This window comes from Siniperca chuatsi, linkage group LG24, assembly GCF_020085105.1.
Source record: "Siniperca chuatsi isolate FFG_IHB_CAS linkage group LG24, ASM2008510v1, whole genome shotgun sequence".
NCBI classification, from domain to species: Eukaryota; Metazoa; Chordata; class Actinopteri; order Centrarchiformes; family Sinipercidae; genus Siniperca; species Siniperca chuatsi.
In genome coordinates this window covers 15650685-15669907 of record NC_058065.1, presented here as the reverse complement: position 1 = coordinate 15669907, position 19223 = coordinate 15650685, and the positions used below count along the sequence as shown (strand labels likewise).

At 39.0% G+C, this 19223-nt stretch overlaps 1 protein-coding gene across 21 annotated transcripts in view; it reads right to left on the bottom strand.

Moving 5' to 3' along the window:
* Window positions 1–19223, bottom strand: part of dmd (dystrophin) — a 419464-nt gene that overhangs the window by 34538 nt on the left and 365703 nt on the right. For all 21 annotated transcript variants that reach the window (XM_044188364.1, XM_044188362.1, XM_044188369.1 and 18 more), the window contains 5 exons: window positions 9878–9939; window positions 9533–9607; window positions 6045–6246; window positions 5866–5951; window positions 3673–3830 (listed from right to left, as the gene is read on the bottom strand). In XM_044188364.1, the coding sequence (XP_044044299.1) occupies window positions 3673–3830; window positions 5866–5951; window positions 6045–6246; window positions 9533–9607; window positions 9878–9939 (583 nt within the window). The remainder of the gene's footprint in view (window positions 1–3672; window positions 3831–5865; window positions 5952–6044; window positions 6247–9532; window positions 9608–9877; window positions 9940–19223) is intronic.

Genomic DNA, 19223 nt, shown 5'->3' with positions numbered 1-19223 from the left:
TTCGACGGAGACGCAACTTTGTGACACTGGGAGGAACGCTGCTCTCCAAAATACCTTGGCAGTATCCCAATTTCATGATGCCACGCACAGATTCGAGGCACCCACTACCAGAGGCAGCAAAGCAACCCCAAAATATCAAAGTCTTCCATGTTTGACTGTTGGTACAGTGTTGTTTTCTTTGAAGGCTTCATTGTTTTTTCTGTAAACACAGAGTTTATGCGATTAACCAAAAAGCTCTAATTTGGAGAAGGACTTGTAGCCTTGAGATTGTCCATGCTTTGCTACAATGTTCTGTCTGACAACCTCAGATAATTCTCTGCTTTTTTTCTTTTTCCATGCTCAGTGTGGTACATGCACACAAAACAGCAGAATCATGGGCACCTGGTTGTTTTGGAAATGGGGGCGCAAACTTGAAAAGATACATCATTGGCGAGGGGTCAGGGGGGTCCTCTCCCAGAAATGTTTTTTAATTTAAAACAAATTTCCTGCATTTCTACACCACCTAACCTGACTTATGGTAACAATAGAGGATGATTTCCAAAACATGAAATAATCATAATGGAGAGGGGGTGCGTGCTCTAATAGAGGTTTGGAAAACACTACTCTAGGTTAGTCTGCTGTTGTGTGGGGCAAGGCAGAGAGCTGGGCAGCAAATTAGTCTGAGATATTAAAGGGATAGTTCGGTTTTTTTTTTTTAAGTGGGGTTGCTGCTCTGCAACAGACGCTAAACTCTGTATTGTTGTGAATGGTGAGCAACAGTAATACGTATTTTAACTGCCAAAAAAAGTAAAATTCTCACTGCTTTACTGTGCTGTCAGACAGCCCTTTCCTTTGGCACTACATTTTCTGAACCGTGGGAGTCTTTGATTTGGCTCCTTCGTGAACGTCCCATCTCTAGCCGAATCCTATCCGATCCCAAATTGGTTCAACATTTCAGCAACATTACAATCCTTAGTTAGGCTAAATGGCATGTTTCTCACCTTTGTAAACAGTCAGACTCCTGTGTGGATTGACAAACTGTGATTGACAGCAAAAGCATGCTGTGGAAAACGATCAGCGACTGAACCAACTCAAAGGGTGGTCCAAAAATGTGTAATTTTTAGGGGTTCAAGTCCCGAAGGGGCTGAAATCCTTTCACGATGGTGCCGGTTCATTGTTAACAGGCCACGCCCCTCAAGTCCGAATGACTTGAAATTTCTCTCACAAGTCCAGCTCAATGTGCTCTACAAAAAAGCCTGTTGGACCACTAAAGTCCGCCTAACTAGATTTTCAGCACATTTTTGACATCTCTGCCTAAACCGTACGTCTGATTGCTACCAAATTTCCGGTAGATCATCATTGGACGAAGCTTATCAAAAGTTGTATAAAGCTTGGTGATATCTTATTTACTTTTCAAGATATTGACCAATGAACTTCAAAAAGGGGCGTGGCTCAGCAAGTAAATAGACCAAAGTCAACAACCATTGTTCCACAAAACTTCCAGGATATGTCCACAGAAGTACCTGAAACATGCCCTGAAAGTTTCCTTCAATTCGACTGGTAGGGGACGCTACAAGGACAAAAAATGTGCATGGCATAACACAAATCAAACTATGAATCACAAATTGTTTGTTTTCTTCTTTCTATTTGTGAAAATGCAAAAGAGGGAGATTTCACTGCTTTTGTCACGTCTAGGCCACATTTGACCAGATCCAGATAAAAAACGTTAAACTTCTAATGTTCTGTGTTGGCTTGAACCCCGAATTGCCCCTTGCGGCTATATTTTTGTTACTTGTCAGTTGCTGAAAATAGTAAAACGATCATTGATATAGGCTGCTTAAATATAATCAACTTATTGCGGGGACTGTATGATGATAAGTTTATTTTTAAAGACAAAACGTGAGGTAGGAAAAAAACATAACTTTGTGCCCCCTAATTAAATAATGGAGATGCATTTGCTCCACTGCTCAGGCGCCTATGAGCAGAATGAGTACTTTGCTCCATTTAAACTGGTTGAATGAGTGATTACTAGATTGCAGGCACCTGTGACACAGCACAAGCTTGAAATCCAATTATATCTTAAAAGGTGCCAATAATATTGTCCAGACCATTTTTTTTGGAGTTTTGTGTGGAATAAGCTACGATTCAGTATTTTTTTTCCAGCTATTTTTGTTTTGTTCCTCTGCGAACCTTTTGTGTGTGTGTGTGTGTGTGTGTGTGTGTGTGTGTGTGTGTGTGTGTGTGTGTAAAATGTCTTCAATAAAATCACAAACAAAGCAGGTAGGCAGGCACACACTGATTTTGATTTCCAGGGGAGTATGATTATCTCCAGAAATCACAATTTGATGCTTGCTATGTCTGTCAAGCTTTCTGATCTCATTTGCAACATATGCAGTTAACAATAATAACGGTGGCAGATTTACCACTTGAAAGTCTTATAAATTTTTTAACCAATGGGTCTGTGATTTTAGACAAAACTAAACAAAAAAAGCATCTCATTTCTGGCTAACTACCATCCTTTTCCATCAGCAGAAATGACAGCTGTCACTGCAGATATTATCAGCTGTAGCTAGATAGCTAATCAAGCAGCACAGAAGCAGCAGCAATACTACAGACTGGATTTAAATGCTTTTTTGTGTGCAGAGGGTGTGTGCAAGCTAAAACCGGTTGTGAAGTTGCTCTTTAAATGTTGGGTATCTCTCTTACTACAGCCCCATGCAGACTGCTTCAACATGTGTAGAAATACAAAGCTTGACAGGCCTACCGTGCCTAGTTACAGTTGCTAAGCTATGATTTGACAATTTCCACAATATTCCCTTTGTTAACACATGACAATAGTTTTACTTTCAGAATACATACACGGAAAAGAGCTAAATTCTGTGTCCAAAGTAAGGGCTTTAAATGTGAAAATGATGGATCATCTTTTGGAGATTAGGAATAATTCAGTCAGACTGCAATTACTGGAATACTTTGAAAAAAAAAGCATGTGTATGCTGGATTTGCTGATTGTTTTGTGGCTCAAACGTCTACTGCCAAACATAAAAAAACATTCCTTTCCTTGCTTCTCTGTGCTGTCACACACTTTCTCATTTCAACACCCATGTGCAGGTAGATATACAATATGGCGTTCATTCTATCCTATTTATTTGAGATTTTTTTTCCCTTGCGTGTCCATAAAAATGTCCATGTTTCCATTCCAGCAACATCTTTGCAGCTGTCAGAGATCATTTGTTTGATCCGCTGCAGGCTGTCATTCACTTACTTCTCCTGCCTGACGCTTACGTTCACACGCACATAGACACTCTCATTCTCTCTGGCCCTGTTTACTGGAGTCTTTAATGCACTTGTTTTTATTATCCTTGTTTTTAATCGATGTTTTGCCCTTTATTTTCCTGCAAAGCTCTTAGTGACAATCCAGTTTCTTTCTATAAATAAACCTGATTTATCATGACATAAACAAACACTCAGACACTCGGTGTGGCTGTGGGAATATATGGCCTTCATCTTTAGGGCCTTAGGCATCAGTGCAAATAGACATGCGGGCAATTGCAGCATTTGACAGTCCTGTTCCTATTATTGGTGAATACATTCATTATGAATGTCTATAACTCTGTAGAAAATCAAACCAGACTGCTAACTCAAAACAAATTACTTGGAAAGAGGGGTTTGTGTGTGTGTGAGTGTGTCTCGTACAAACTGGAAGCAGCTGCGGACGGAGGGCTCAATGTTGGAGCCACCGAAGGAGGCAACCTCGCCGAGCTGCCTGGGGATCTGGATGGAGTCGTGGAGGAGGAGGCCCAGGCGACGCTGGTCACAGAAACCTGTCGCGCTGGCAACCTGTCTGAACAAGACTGGAGGATGGAGAGGGAGGAGAAAGAGAGAGGTACAAAGGGAAAGATGGGGGACAGGACAGGACAAAATAGACAGGAGATGGGAAGTGTAAAGAGAGAATGATTAGTGGAGATAGACTGGGAGAAAATAGGGATAGAGAAGAGGCATGAGATAGACTGAGATTTTGGGCATTTTCATGTTGGCACAACGACCAGCGCAGGTTAAGTTTAGTATATTCATGACCTTGAAATTCGCTTTGCCTATTTGTCTGGTAATTTTGTAGGAGGTTCATTCTAATGAGGCAGTGCAAAGTGAATTGTTGGTATTCTGGTGGAAATTGGGTCTTAGATGTAATGGTATTATGCTTAAAACCGTGTCCTAACTGAATGCGAGCGTCCAACTATCGAGTCGCGCTGTGTAAAATCGCACGCTCTCTGTCCACACTGAATCTGTTACATATGCATGTTTGTTGTCACGCAAACAAACCATGTACCTATCAGCTGTGCGCTCAAGATCAGACTGGAGAGATTAACCACTCAAGTAAAAGATGGGTGAGTACTTTCTAACAAGTAACGATTGCAGGCCTACTTTTTAAACAGAAAACACACGTTTTTATATTGTGATATTTAGATGTTTCTTTACTGCAAGCTAGCAAGTTGTGCTGAGCATCCTGACAGAAAACACACAAAAATAAATTTATTAAACTTATTATTTAAAACTTCATGAATCAACTGTTCCTGGTTCATGTTGCAGCTTTCAACGTGAGCGACAGGAATAAATAGAAACTGCGTGTCAAAATGGCGTGCCACATCGCGCTGCACAGTGCTGCGTTGCTCGCGGCCAGTTAGGACATTCCAATAGAAAGCAATGCAGTTTAACTGATTTTGTCGCTGACGCTCACTCGCGTCGTATGCAGTTAGGACACAGTGTAACATGTAAATATTAAATAAAAAAATGTAATCAAATATTTCCCAACCAACACATGCCTTACAAAAAAATCTTTGATGTGATGCGAGATGGTCAGTAAGTCAGTCTTCATTTATTTATAACTTAACATGAATGATTCTTGCAGTATCTGTTGTCCACAGCTGCTATATACTGTATGAAAAGCTTCTCCTTTAGTTCATTTTGGTGGATGCCCCGGCTATAGGGATAAGTGGTTAAGACGCAAACCATGTACCTGCAACGTCCTCGGTTCAATTCCAGCCGAGGACCTTTGTTGCCTCTCTCCTCTCCTTTCTTTCCTCTCTATACTATCAACTGTCCAATGAGGGCAAAAATGCCAAGAAATAATTCACCGTGTTTTACTCACATGTAAATGACACCAGGCTGCTACAGAATAACCGCACACATCTACACACATATCACGTGTCGGTTATAGCTCAGTATTCTGCCTGTTTATGTGGGAGACATTTTTCAACTTCTCCAACTTTTTAGCTCAAGTTTATTTAAAGTATCATTCTTGAAATACTTTACAATGCAAATGCTGCTGTCAATTACGATATGATACCATTAATTACCTGCGATACAGCAGAATTATGACTGAAAAAAGTGAGACTGATGTGGTTAAACAAACAGCTTCAACAAACTATTATTGTTTCTATTATTTATATTGTTTTAACTAACTAACTAACTAACTAACTGTTAAAAACTCCACACCATCTGCCTCTGGCTGCAGATTTGTGGCGCTGTGTTTTCACGTTGTGCCACTCTGCAATATTAAGACAACAATATGATTTCCTGGAAAAGATGATCCATTTGTAGAGTCAGTGTTTTATGCTCCACTGTGATTGGCTCAGCTGTTTCAGAGCGATGAGAGCAGTGACGTGACTGGCTGAGAGGGTATTTATTAATCACCACACCCTCCGATCTAATATTCCACTTCACCAAGCCTTTTTGCACTTACATACATCAACCAAAACAGTAGCTGGAAATGCCCACACATTTCCTTCTGGGAAATGCATACACAACAATTAAAAGCAATTTGGAGCATAATGCCTCCAAAAAAAGCCCTTATATTAGTGCAGCAGTTCTGTGTGTGTGTGTATTACTTACATCTGTATTTATCCTCCAGGTGAGCCTTGCAGAGTGAAACGATTCCAGTTTTGAATGACAGAGTCCGGATCTTTCCAGTTCGACCACTACCGAGAAACAAATCATGTTAAGAGTATTTTAAATCTCACTGACATAATGGAAACTCTTCTGTGTGTGTGTGCACAGCACGCTAAACGTACGTGTCGTAGACGTTGAGCAGCCAGTTGAGGCACATGTCGACGCACAGCGGGACGTTGACCAGGTGGGAGTGGCTCTGCTCCAGCCGCTGGTACAGGCTGGTCAGACATGTGACCAGCAGGGAGATGTCCAGCAGCTGCTCGTTCTGCTTCAGACCGTGCTGGTCGAACACTTCGCACGCCATCGGCATGCTCAGCAGGTCCACTATAGACACAAAGAGAGAGACAGTTAGCTGGCAGACACACACACACAGCTGAGGCGGCAGTGTGTCCTGCTGCTGAGCTGAGACTGTTCTTCAACCGGGTTCAAGCCCTCCATATTCAAAGTGTCCTTGAGTTCAATGCTTCTCAAGGATGTTGAGAAGACGACGTAACTCCAGGGATCAATAAAGTACCACATTATTCATCTTTATCATTCATTAAGTCCACTAAAAGGACAGGGAGAGAGAGGAGAGAGGTGTGTTAATACTGAGAAAAGGCCAAATACTCTTCAAACGATCCTCGCATGGTCCATAAGTCAACTGAAGGTAAAACACAGACACTAAATTTACAGAAATGATCTACAAATGTGCAGTGTATGGTGCTTGAATTGATGGGATGAAGGCTGCAAACTGGACATTTATTTTGCTAAAAAACACATTTCATTTTTGATTATTCTTTTACAGACCAGTGCTCTGATTAGAATCTGGTAACTCTCAGATGCTGCCCTGCAAGTTTGCTTTCTTGTGATTTTTGTGACTCACAAAACTGTAAGTTTTCGTTTTCAGCGCACCGGCTGTTTCCCTTTTCCTCTTCCAAGAACACACAACATGGTGGACAGCAGGAGAGAGGCGCACAGAATAGATATTGATGAATATGGCTGTCACTTTTAATTAGAAATTCTAATTAAATAGTCTAAAATTCTAAATTGTGTATAATGTTCATGTCATGTGGGATGGATGATAGACATGGGAAAAATTTCCATCTTAACGACTCGCGAGCATCCTTATCATCAAGACGTTAAGTTACTTTGAACAACGTTCTTTGGCTGATGTGATGCATCCATACTGTATTTGTTTGGTTTTCAGGAACTTATGAATTATTAAGTGGCAAGTTAGATATAAGGAGCTTTCAGAAAAAGCTGAGTTGTCGTAATTACAACTTGGATGATATTGTGTGAGCGCTATTTATAAGTCTGAAACTTGTAATTACGATAACAGACATGACATGAAAGCGGTATATGGGTGAACAGAACATTGTTAATTCTACATCCTGTTTTAGGATAGGCTACCTGGTTTGCATTTAAATGAATTACAACAAATTACATGTTGGTTTTAATTTGTTGAAGCTTGATTTTTTGAAAAAGTGACAGGTACACTGATGAATCAAATTATGGTGCACCTCAAGGTTCTGCTTCTACTTAAAAGGACCAGTGTGTAGGATTTAGTGGCATCTAGTGGTGAAGTTGCAGATTACAACAAACTGAATACCGCTCGCCTTTTAAGTGTATAGGAGAAACTACGGTGGCTGCGAAATTTGCAAAAACGCGAAAGGCCCTATCTAGAGCAAGTGTTTGGTTTGTCCGTTCTGGGCTACTGTAGAAACATGGCAGTTCAACATTACGGACTCCGTGGAAGGGGACCCGCTCTCTCTGTAGATAAAAACAGCTTCTTCTAAGGTAATGAGTCTTATGTTCAGGTGATTATACACTAATGAAAACATACTTAAATATTATATTCCATTTCTGCCTATTGCTCCTCTTAAAGGTTACGCACTGGACCTTTAAAGCTACATTGGATTGATTTTTTTGCCACTTGGCACAACAAGCTGAAAACACAACGCTGACATATTATCACCATATAAAGTTGTTACAGTTTCTTATTTATACATCCAGCAGACACAGAACAACATTAGCATTTATTTGGAGTTGTGTTTGTGTCCACCTGATTAATGTCAGTCCAGTATTCACTCTCTTTTAGCTCTGTTTAGGTCTCCACCAACTTCTGAGAAAAATATCTGCTTCTTTAGCTGCTCCATATTCCACTATGTTCACCAGCTAGTTGCTAATTGTGTCTGTGTGCTGTTTGGTGCTGAGCAGGCAGTGTACAGTGGGTATTTACTGTGCGTTCAAACAGAAAAAGTGAATTTTATGGAGGAGGTGCGATTGCATACAAAGTCAATGGCAAGATACGATTAGATGCAAATTTGCCAGTTAAAAGAGGCTGGAAGGCTCTGTAGAACTGAGGGGTGATAATTTGCTGTGGCCCTACAAGCAATCCCCTCTCACAAATACATATTCGTGTGATCCATTGTTAATATGAAAATATTGATAGCAGCTTTAAACAAGTTTTGTTTATACATTATGCACTTTGTTTGTTATAACTTTAATTCAATTCAATTTTATTTATATAGCGCCAATTCATAACAGAAGTTATCTCATTGCACTTTCCCTATAGAGCAGGTCTAGACCGTACTCTTTATAATATTATTTACAGAGACCCAACAAATCCCACCATGAGCAAGCATTTGGCGACAGTGGCAACTTTATCACTACTATCATTGTTTTTTCATCTTCTCCTTTCTGTTTTTTTTTCTTATTCTAATGCATATACTGTTTAAGTCAAGTCAAGTAGAAGTCAAGGTTTCTTTATCTTGCTTAACAGATATTTATATTTTATATTATAAAAAGATATTGATATTTATGTACCATTATGGAATTCTATTAAGGTAAATAAAAAAAGTCATCTAAATAATCCAGAGGACGACAGAAAGGAGGTGTAAAAAATAGGTAACACGAGTAACACGATTGACCCGGTACAGAAGGAAGAAGAAGAGATTAATGGAAAAAGAGAATAAGTAAGAAGAAACAGAGTAATAACAGAAAGAGAGAAATACCCACCAAGTCTGCTTTTAGGAATAATGTGAGCAAAGGGTTAAGGAAATAAAAAAAGAAACATTTCAACAACCGCGCTGCCTTGGCCAGGGTTAATCACCAAACCTGTTCTTTTTTCTTTTTTTCTTTTTTTTGTGAAAGCCTCCATAACATAAATAGTGCTTCTGTGCTATATGGCTGCAGCCAGCTATACACCTCAAAACATCACACACACACATAACAGTTCGTAGGCGGCTCACACTCCACAGATCCACCGGCGAGAGACGAGAAGGATGAGTAAACACACATATGGACACACACGCATACAGACTGTGAGGGCAGAGAGGCAAAGATGGTATAAATGGAGAGACAATAAGGAGGAGGAGGAGGGAAAAAGAATACACAAAGGAGGACATGAAGAGGATAAAATGAAGAAGAACAACAACGAATGAGGTGAATTTAAAGAGACAGGGAAATAGAGGAAAAGAAAGAACAAAGTAGGAGTGTAGGAGGGCTGGAACACAATGAGAGGAGCACTCATAATGAGAGGGGAATGTGCTTGGATCAAGAGACAAAAACCCTATGTGATACATACAGGAGAAATATATACATGTAAACTCAATATAGACAGAGTACTTACAGCAGAGAGCCTTCTGCAGGCGTCTGAGCTTCATGGCTGTTCGGTAGGCTGAGAATCGAACATTGTTCAGGTCAGCTAAAGAAAGAGAAACAAGAATGAAGATGAAACAGATTTAGAGATGAAGAGGAAGGAGACGGTGGACTTTAATATCTCTTACTTCTACTAACTGCACTGCTTTGGCTCAACCAAAGCTAACAGCAGCATAAGTTCTTTATTTCATCTTGATAGTCATTATGTATTATGAAGTGATACCGCATCTTGTATCACATTCAAGCAATTCATGACTTTATGAGAAGTGTTAAATTCACACAGACAAGACGGTGTGTGTCAGAATGAGCATCTTACCCAGAGACTGGTAGAGCTCGGCCATCTTGGGATGATCCCAGCATGTTGTCTGGGTCTGGTGGCTGGAAAAGGACAAAAAGAGTAGAATGGTCAGATGCCAAGTTGGTCAAACAGATCATGAGCATAAGGCTAAAGCTCTTCTAAATGGTCAGAAAAATATTACACTGAAACTTTTCCTAAAGTCTTGACGTGCGGATTGTTAGTTTTATACAATAGCTGTTGTAAAATACAGGTTACTTTGTGACCGTATGTGCAAAGCCGGCAACTGATAGGAGATACGCGCTTATGAAAATAATGAGTTTAACAAAACATTATCTGTAAATTCTCAGTTCACAAAATCCATTAGCCTCATTTAGTGTACCCGAGCTCCTGGGCAGAGATCTGACGAGAAATACTACGTCCATCATCTTAAAAAGAGTAAGAGTCTACAGGTATGCTAGCAGCTCTGTGAAACTGCTTTCAGATAAATGCTAACACTAGCATTCCGACATGCTCACAAGCAGGTATAATGCTTACTATGTTCACCATCTTAGTTTAGCATGTTAGCATGCTAACATTTGCTAATTAGCACTAAATACAGTACAGCTGAGGCTGAAAGGAATGTCATTAGTTCTGCAAGTGTTAGGTCATAAACCAAAGTATTTGTCAAATTGAAGGTTTTATGTGATGATGACACTAGATGAAAAGTCAGAGGATCTCCAAAGTGGTTAGGATAAACTGTCTGGGAACAATGAATGTCTGTACAAAATGTTTTGCCATTTGAGTAGATGTCGATATATTTCCTTATAAGAGTTTGTACAAAATTTGTACACGATCAACAGAGGCATGTCAGATTCTGCAATGAATATGACTCTGACTTTTAGCCTCCACATGTAAGATCCCCTGCCTTCCTATAAACCATCAACACCCAAATTGTAAATCATAGAGGTACACTGAAACTGACGCAACTGGTAGAAATCCATCTATGCAGAAGACAGATGACTAGTTCCACTTAACTAATTTTATACAAGATGTGTCACAATTAAAAGTAGAATAAATAAACTGATGCCACTTCCATATGAGAGCGTTTGTTGAATTTTGTAAGATGGTAAAAATATTATAGGTGTTTTGATTTGCTCCTTCTGCTCTAATAAAATCATACTAACCCAAACAAATCCACTAAACCAAACTAAATGTGACAAACAATTTATTAAAACAAAGTTACCAAAACAGAACTCAAAGAGCTGTTGATGTTCTTTTTCTTGATGTACTGTACAGAGAGATCTGGTTTTGAACACTGACATATAAATCCCTCTAGATAGTAAGTTTCATGTAAAACAACAAGGTAAATATTTAGATACATGCCATTCAAAACAAGCATAAGAACTGCGTACTAATGGCAGTGATTGTGCCTTCTTAAAAAAACCAAAAGGAGATGGAAAATCTCAATCGCTGATGAATTAGATCAGCTTCCCCAAAATCCCACACTATGACATTAATCCTGTTGTTTATGTATTTCTCCCCTCCATCTCATAATCTTAGAAAACAACAACCCACTGTGGCACAAAACCACATGGACCCCATCCTCCTTGCATCACAGCGGCGGAGAAGTGTGATAGAAAAGAAAAGAGGCAGAGGGCGAAAGAGAGATAGATGGTTGCTGTGTCATTCTCCCCTCACACATTCTCTCCTCGTGACTGCTGCTCGCCACTCACAGGAGACTCGGATCTGTATTTGTGTGTGTGTGCACGTGTTTGAGACAAACACGTGCACAAGTGAATCCGAGTGTGTGATTTACGCCTTCAGCACTGCAATAAGGGATGTGTATTTTCTCATGTACCAGAATAATCATGATAACGATGATGATTTGTGCTTCTTGTTTGAGGTCTTGAACCCCTTCTTATTATTCGAGCTCCTACAGAATTTTGTCCTGCATGTTCTGTGTCAAGCCTGTATTGTGTATCTGTCTGCTCGTGGGTCAGAACTAATTAACCAAGTTAACTTCCTTGCGACCCATCGCGCTTGGTGAAAAAAAGCTGACAACACTTTGAATTTTTAAAAGGACACAAAGAACAATAAAGTCGTCAGAGGAAATTAAACAGGCCTAAAGAACTCAGAAGATGACAACTACAAGAAATGGACAAAAATAAATTGTCTTTATCTGAATATGGCTGTATTAACCTGCTACAAGGGCCTGGGGGAAAAATTAGCAGCTTGGCCCATATCAACCCCCCATTCTTCCCACTCTCTCTATACTGTGTACAGTTTTTCTCTGCTGGAATAATACCTAGCCCCAGATGTGCTGTGCCGTAATTTGATTAAACATTAATTTAAAAATATGAATCATACACACAAGACTTATATAATGAAGGTCATAAAACTCGATTTTGACACGGGTACATCTTTGCCTCAAGATTAAAACAAGATCCACCTTAAGGCCCTTATCATGTTAGTTGATGTACTTCAGTGGTGCATATTCCCAAAACATTTTTCAATTATGCTAACACAAACCAGTTCACACACAGTAAAGCTCCCGTCACACCAGAAAGTTGCACACTGAAGTTCATCTACTTGTGAAATAGGTGGGGCTAGAAGCTTGGTGACATAGTGACTCTCAGGGGAATTGTTGAACTACGGTAACTGAAAGATTTGGGCAGCCATACGTAAGCAAATCTGGTTGCTCAAATTGGATTGGTGAAGTTCAGACAACAAAAATCAAGATGAAACATGAAAAAACACAAATATAAGGCCTATAAAGAGAAGTCTTAATAAACGACTGGAAACCCAGCACACTTTTTTTTCTGAATTTGTGAACCTGAAGTTTTTGAAGTTGAAAAACTTGAAACATTACATTCCTGATTTTTTAAACGGGAATTTCAAACACTTGAAGATAGATAGTTTTCAAAGTAAAATCCTTCAATACTATATTTTCAGTGGTATCTAAATTTCAATATTTAGTAGTGATTACAATTCACAATTAGGTATTAAAAGATGTTGTTTATACGATTCAAATCCTTATGGCCTTTCTTTGGTTCCATACTATAGTGTACAAGGTACAAGGTAGATTTATTGATTATTTATTGATTTTACAACACAGGGTTGTGAAACGAGATTCCCTTTATGTTACTCACAGAAAGATACAAGATAGATTTATTGATCATGAACACAGGGTTGTATAATGAGATCAGTGAATAAATAAGTCAGAAATAATAAGTCATAGCAATGAAAACTATTTTACATGGTGGAGTGCTGAGTGAATTTAGTAGTCTCATGGCCTGAGGGCCTGTGTGTTATTGTTAAAGCATTATGAATATTTATGAGTGCTCATAACTATAAATATACAGCGCTATAAGCAGATCATTATAAGTATGTTTATAATGCATTATATACACATGGTCGTCATAGAAAGCCCCCCCACCCAATTATTACATTAAATATGGTGTCAGTATTTGTTGCTGTTGTACAAAAGCCAAATCTCTCCTTACGTCCTCCCAACATTTCCTCTTTAATCCCTGCCGAGTGTCATGATCTGAGCTCTAATTTGCATTTCATGGTATCTTTAAACACCCACTTTGAATTGAAATGTCATCTAGAAAACATTAAACCTCTACTTACATTAAATGGCAGCAAAAACTAATTATGTTACTGTAGAGCTGATTTTCCTGGTCATTAGGTCCACTTCGCTGCTGTTGTAATAATTATTGTACCAACATGATACGAAAATCTGGATGGCTAATTCCAGCTGCATTGATAACAAAATGCATCCATTTCCAAAAAAAAAAAATGTTTAAAAAAAAAAAAGTCAGAAATGTTTTGTGCCACAATGAATATGACTGAAGTGGTGTTAGATAGATGCTACTGTAAATGTGATGGTAATGTGCCAGCTGCCTGTTTACATAAAGCTAATGGAAGCCACATGTCTTACCAGCGAGGCAATTTGTTTTTTTGTTCAGAGCACATCAAATATTTGAGAAGTCCTTCACAGGAGACAGAGAACAGTATAATCTCAAGAAATGGTTTCTTCCACATTATATGTCAGATGGTTAATAAATAGACTTTTGGCTCTTTTGGCTGGAAATGAGAGTGGCTTCATATTTAAGAGCATGTGTCAATCAGGGTGTCTGTGACGCTTTCATCATTAAGTAAAATATAGGACAGTTAAATGGCAATTTGGTGCCAGTTAGAATGAAATATTAGAGCCATTTTGTCGCTGATATGAAGGTGAAAATGAGACAAGAATTCGAGCTGGAGAAAAGAATTGAGTAATTCAGCAAAAAATAAGATATTCTTAAATCTTTAAGAATGAAAACCAAACAGATCCCCATTTCTTCAATACAGGTGTGTGTGGATCAGGCTTACATACATGTGAACAGTGGGTATACAAAGTGGGCGACCACTTGAACACAGTGGGTGTTGCGGATCAGTGGAAAAAAGCAAAGACAGTAACTTTGTGGCAAACAAAACAAATAAAAAAATAGCACAACTGTTTAAACAGTGCTGCTCAGCGTTCCTTCACAGACAAAGCACAGTTTTCTGCTTTATAATTATGCCCTTCGGCGTGTTGGTGCACAAATGCAACCCTGCCCAGCTTGTTAAAAGCACCCATGTCGAGTTGGTCACACACAAGCACACCTGCAGTTAACCTTTGTCTGAAAAGCAGACAAATAATAATCCGTATGCAGTTTTCTTCCCCGCATTGCCCTTGTTTTATCTCTCCTGCCTCTCTGCCCCTCTCCCACTCCAAATAATGAGGAGAGGGGTCCCATGGTGAAGAGCTACTTAAAAATCCTCTAAGCTCAGAGTCTGTGCAAACAGTAGCTCAGTCACTCAGCTCGTCGTCAGGCGTGCTGCTCCGAGCCACTCGGACAAATGCTTCTAATAACCATGCAGCATCAAACACGTAAGACATGTGGGCTTCTGACAAGAAAGTGTTGTATTTCAATTCCCTGATGTCCTTGAGCAAGGCAGGTAACTTGCAGCTGTTTACATCAGCTGCTCAGAAGCAAACAACAGTAATAAAGAGCACTTCTATTTTCACATAAAACTGAGATGATCTCAGTCCCTGATTCTCAACCCCAGAGGTCAAGAACCAATCAATGAGTCACAGAACAATACATCTTCCTGTGGAAGGAGAGGCTGTTTTATTGAGCCCAGTGTCCTGCTGGACAAGAAAACAACAGATACTGTACTTGGCTGGTATGCTTTGTAATGATCTAAATTCCTATAAAATTTCCAATGTACTCTGGTGTGGCACAATGGCCAAAACATAAAAAATGTCGAAAACATATTCCTGACTGTATGAGCAAGTTTTCCCTGGAAAGTTTTGGCAGTGCACCCGTTGTTGTCTATCAGCTATAACATGCTAGTCGGCTTAGCCTGATTAAGTCAAGCTCATGTAGTGTCGATGCCTCTGAATGGCAAACACAAAGAGACCAGAGCTGGAGGGTCCTCCCATGTCATTTAGATCCATTGTATGGGAGCATTCCGGTTTCCCGGTTAGTTCCAGCGAAAATGGACAACGATTTAGTGTCAAATTGTATGCTGACATTGTTCAATTGAAGTCAAGTATGTCTGTGGAAACACTTCAAACATGTCATTTACGACGGCATCACCCGAATGTGTCGATTAGTGGAACGAGATAAAGACAGACAGGCGAGTCCTTCGCCCCACAGCATTCAATCAGCCTCTCACTGCAGATTCAGACTGTGCTAAAGTAATAACTAATGCTATAGGAGTGTTTATCACAGCAGATTTGGGACCATTCTCTGTCGTAGAGAATATACAGAATTTAAGCATCTGGTCAAAGTGCTCGAGCCCCGCTATAATGTGCCTTCACGTGTGCATTTTACTCAGTCCGTTGTGCTGCCCTGTATAAACCAGCACAAGCTGCAGTTGTTCAGGAATTATCAGGTCTTACAATGGAGCATTACTGACATTTGTGTTATTTATTTTTGTTATTTACTTTTTCTTATTTACAATATGCCAGTAATTGCCTCTCTTACAGTAAGAATTATAGCCAATGAGCCACCATTAAATGTTTACATTTTTCAAGTTAATGATAATAATATTATTTTCTGCATTGTTTTGTTTTCCCTGTTGTACCGAAAACGTACCAAACTGTGACCCCAAAACCGAGGTACATACCAAACCATGAATTTTGTGTACTGTTACACCCATAAATATATCTGTATTGAACATGATGTCCTCTAAATGACATCCTTGGAGGACGAGACTTAACCCTCATTAAGTCTCAAACTTCAAAATCAAGAGCACTGATTTCAGTCAAACCTGGTCAAAGACAAGTTTTACTTTCTGTTGGAACTTTCAATTGGAAAACCTTTAAAAGGAAACTGTGACCACACTTGGTACCTTGACAAAAACAAAGCACTGACACAAGCATTTTATTCTTACTGGATTTTTAACATGACCTGTTTATGTGGAGTGGAAAAAGCTCTGGTCTAGGATAGGCTTGGATCCGATTGTCGGTTACAGGTTGTTAAAATACCCCAATTCCCTAAGTTCCAATACTAACAAATCTCTTATTGAACCTCTTATTTGCTATTAAAAAGGTGAGGAGTCATATCAATGTACAAAACATTCATGTCATGTTAGCAACTTCTCCTTTTAAGCCATCACTTATAACAAATTTTATCAACTGTCGCTAACTGACGTTAATTAACATTAACATTACGTAATAGCTAAAATGAAACTTTCAGCTGTTTGCTTAATGTGTTCTCCGCAAGCCAAAGGAAAAGAAACATCACTCTAAAACACATTCTATGACCGTGATACCGTATGTTTTTGTACTTCAACCTAACAAACACAATTGCATCTCTTCTCTGAAGAAATCTGATTGCGTCACATCAAGATCAATTTCAGGAAAGAGTTAAACTTTCTTCATATCAATAATTTAAGCTATAACAGTCCTGATTCAGGACCCCCAGTATTTAGGTCAAGTAGCTGGTAATGATACATTTAATCAACATTTCAGATCTTATCCGGCTAAGATAAGGTTGGAGCTACAGGTTGTGAACATTATTTAGACTGCAACTCAAGACTGCAGTGTTTCTGGCCAATAAAATGTTATTACAGGTCTAAACTAGGGCTGAAACGATTCCTCGAGTAACTTGAGTAACCCTATTACTAAAAATCATTGATTCCAATATTTTGCATCGAAGCTTAGTTTAATCCATATAACTATACACAGCGCACTGTGTTTTGCATGGATGATTATTACTGTCACACAACGTGTGTGTGATCAAAAACGGTTCAGAGAGTCTTTGGTGTGATTTGACAGCGCGGATTACAAAGAGGAGGAAGAGAGAGAAAATAGCGAGGGGCGCAGAGAAGAGACAGGGCAGAGAAAGCGACAGAAAGCGTCCACGAAAACTCTGAAACTGAACTAGCCTACCACAACAGCACGACGTCTATGCTTCAGCATCTCAGCAGAAAGCATAACATTACAGTCTATGCATCCAGTCCACAGAGCGGACCCGATACAAGGCTACGTTAATTATGGCTATATGTAACGGCTAGTTAACAATGTAAATCAATGTGGTGGCTAGTTATGATGTCCCTAAGTTAGTTAGGTTTTGTTCAAGATATTAACCACAGAAAATAAAAAGCTGCAGTCAATTTGCGACAGCCTGAGCTTCACTCATGTTATTTATTATTACGATAGTCACAGTTCCTGTCCACTCGTTTTTGCTTCCTACAAATGCAACGAAGAAGACAGTAAAGGCTTATGTTATGCCTGAGCTGTAGTTAGGTTGAAACTTGTAGTTCTGAAACTTAAGTATATATATCTTTTTTAAAGCAAAAGGTGTTTATTTTTGCATTTCAGAACATGTTTTCTTTAAAACCCAGAATGTATTTGGCACTTAAATGCACAAAAATGGTTTAGTTTTGAAAGATATTTGTATGCAATTTAAGCAATAAAAATTTAGATTTTTCTAAAAAGGAAACCAATTAGTTGTTTATTTTAGACCTGTCTTACTTTCTCTTTTGCATATTTACTATTGCTCTTTAATAAAGTATTAAACAGTATTTCTTATCCAATTACTCAATTAATCAATGGAATAATTGGTAGAATACTCCATTACTAAAATAATCGCTAGCTGCAGTCCAAGTCTAAACTGAATCTTTGAGTTTGAGTTAGTTACTTGCAAATGTTGAAAGCTGAACCTGATTAGACTGGATAAGAGATTCGAAAGGATTCGGATTCAATACTAGTGCTGCAACTATTGATTATTTTCTTTATATATCAATCTGCTGATTATTTTCTCCATTAATCAATTAATTGTTTGGTCTATAAAACATCTGAAAACATTGAGAAATGCCCATCACAATATCCTAAAGCACGTGTTTTTGTAGAACTGCATTATCAGCTCTTGTTCTATGGTTGTGATTTTGCAATGTTTTCTGTCATCAATGACTGATAAATCTAGAGCTAGACAGATAAATCAGGCATGCTGACATATCGGACGATATTAGCTTATTGCAGATATATCTGTATCGTTGAATATGTCAGCCGATAAGTAATGCTTGCTCATGGTGGGATTTGTTGGGTCTCTGTAATTAATATTATAAAGAGTACGGTCTACACCTGCTCTATAGGAAAAGTGCAATGAGATAACTTCTGTTATGAATTGGTGCTATATAAATAAAATTGAATTGAATTAATGAGAAACTGCAGTACAGACAAAAAACTAGGTTTGAAAGTGTTTTCAAGAAGAGAGCACTGCTTATTTTTCCCACTCAGTGTGTCCTCCAAATATTGATATCAGTATCAGCCTAAAAAAATCCAGTAATCGGTCGGACTATATCTAAAACTAGGTCTAAATCTGTGATGACATCACGGCCTAAACTGGAGAAGTCTTAAAATGATGGTAGAAGAGGTTTAAGCTGGACTCGATTTTTTTCTCCTCTTTCATGAAACACTCCTAAGGGGTTTTCAAAATACCGCTACATAATACCTTTTTATGTGATTTTAACTCCAAATATTGATGATTAGTGAGAGGCAATTCTTGACCTGGGGTTTGAGCCCATCCCTGCTCATGTGTCCTTGAGCAGGACACAGAAACCCTCCCAGCTCCTGGGGAGTTTTTCTGTCTCTAATCCTGCAATCTGTAGAAGGGAGCCTTGCCAAAAAAGAATTCCCCTAAAGGGATCAATAAAGTATTGCATTACATTTCACTATTGCATTAACTTCAAACATCAAATTTCCCGCCCCCATCTCTGCAACACCACCTACCTGACCTCAACACCTTATCTGTCTCCACCACCCACTGCAGCTTCAGCCTCCTATAGGAAACCAGCTATTTGTTTGGAGGAGGATGATACTGCATCTTTTTCCCAACATTAGCAC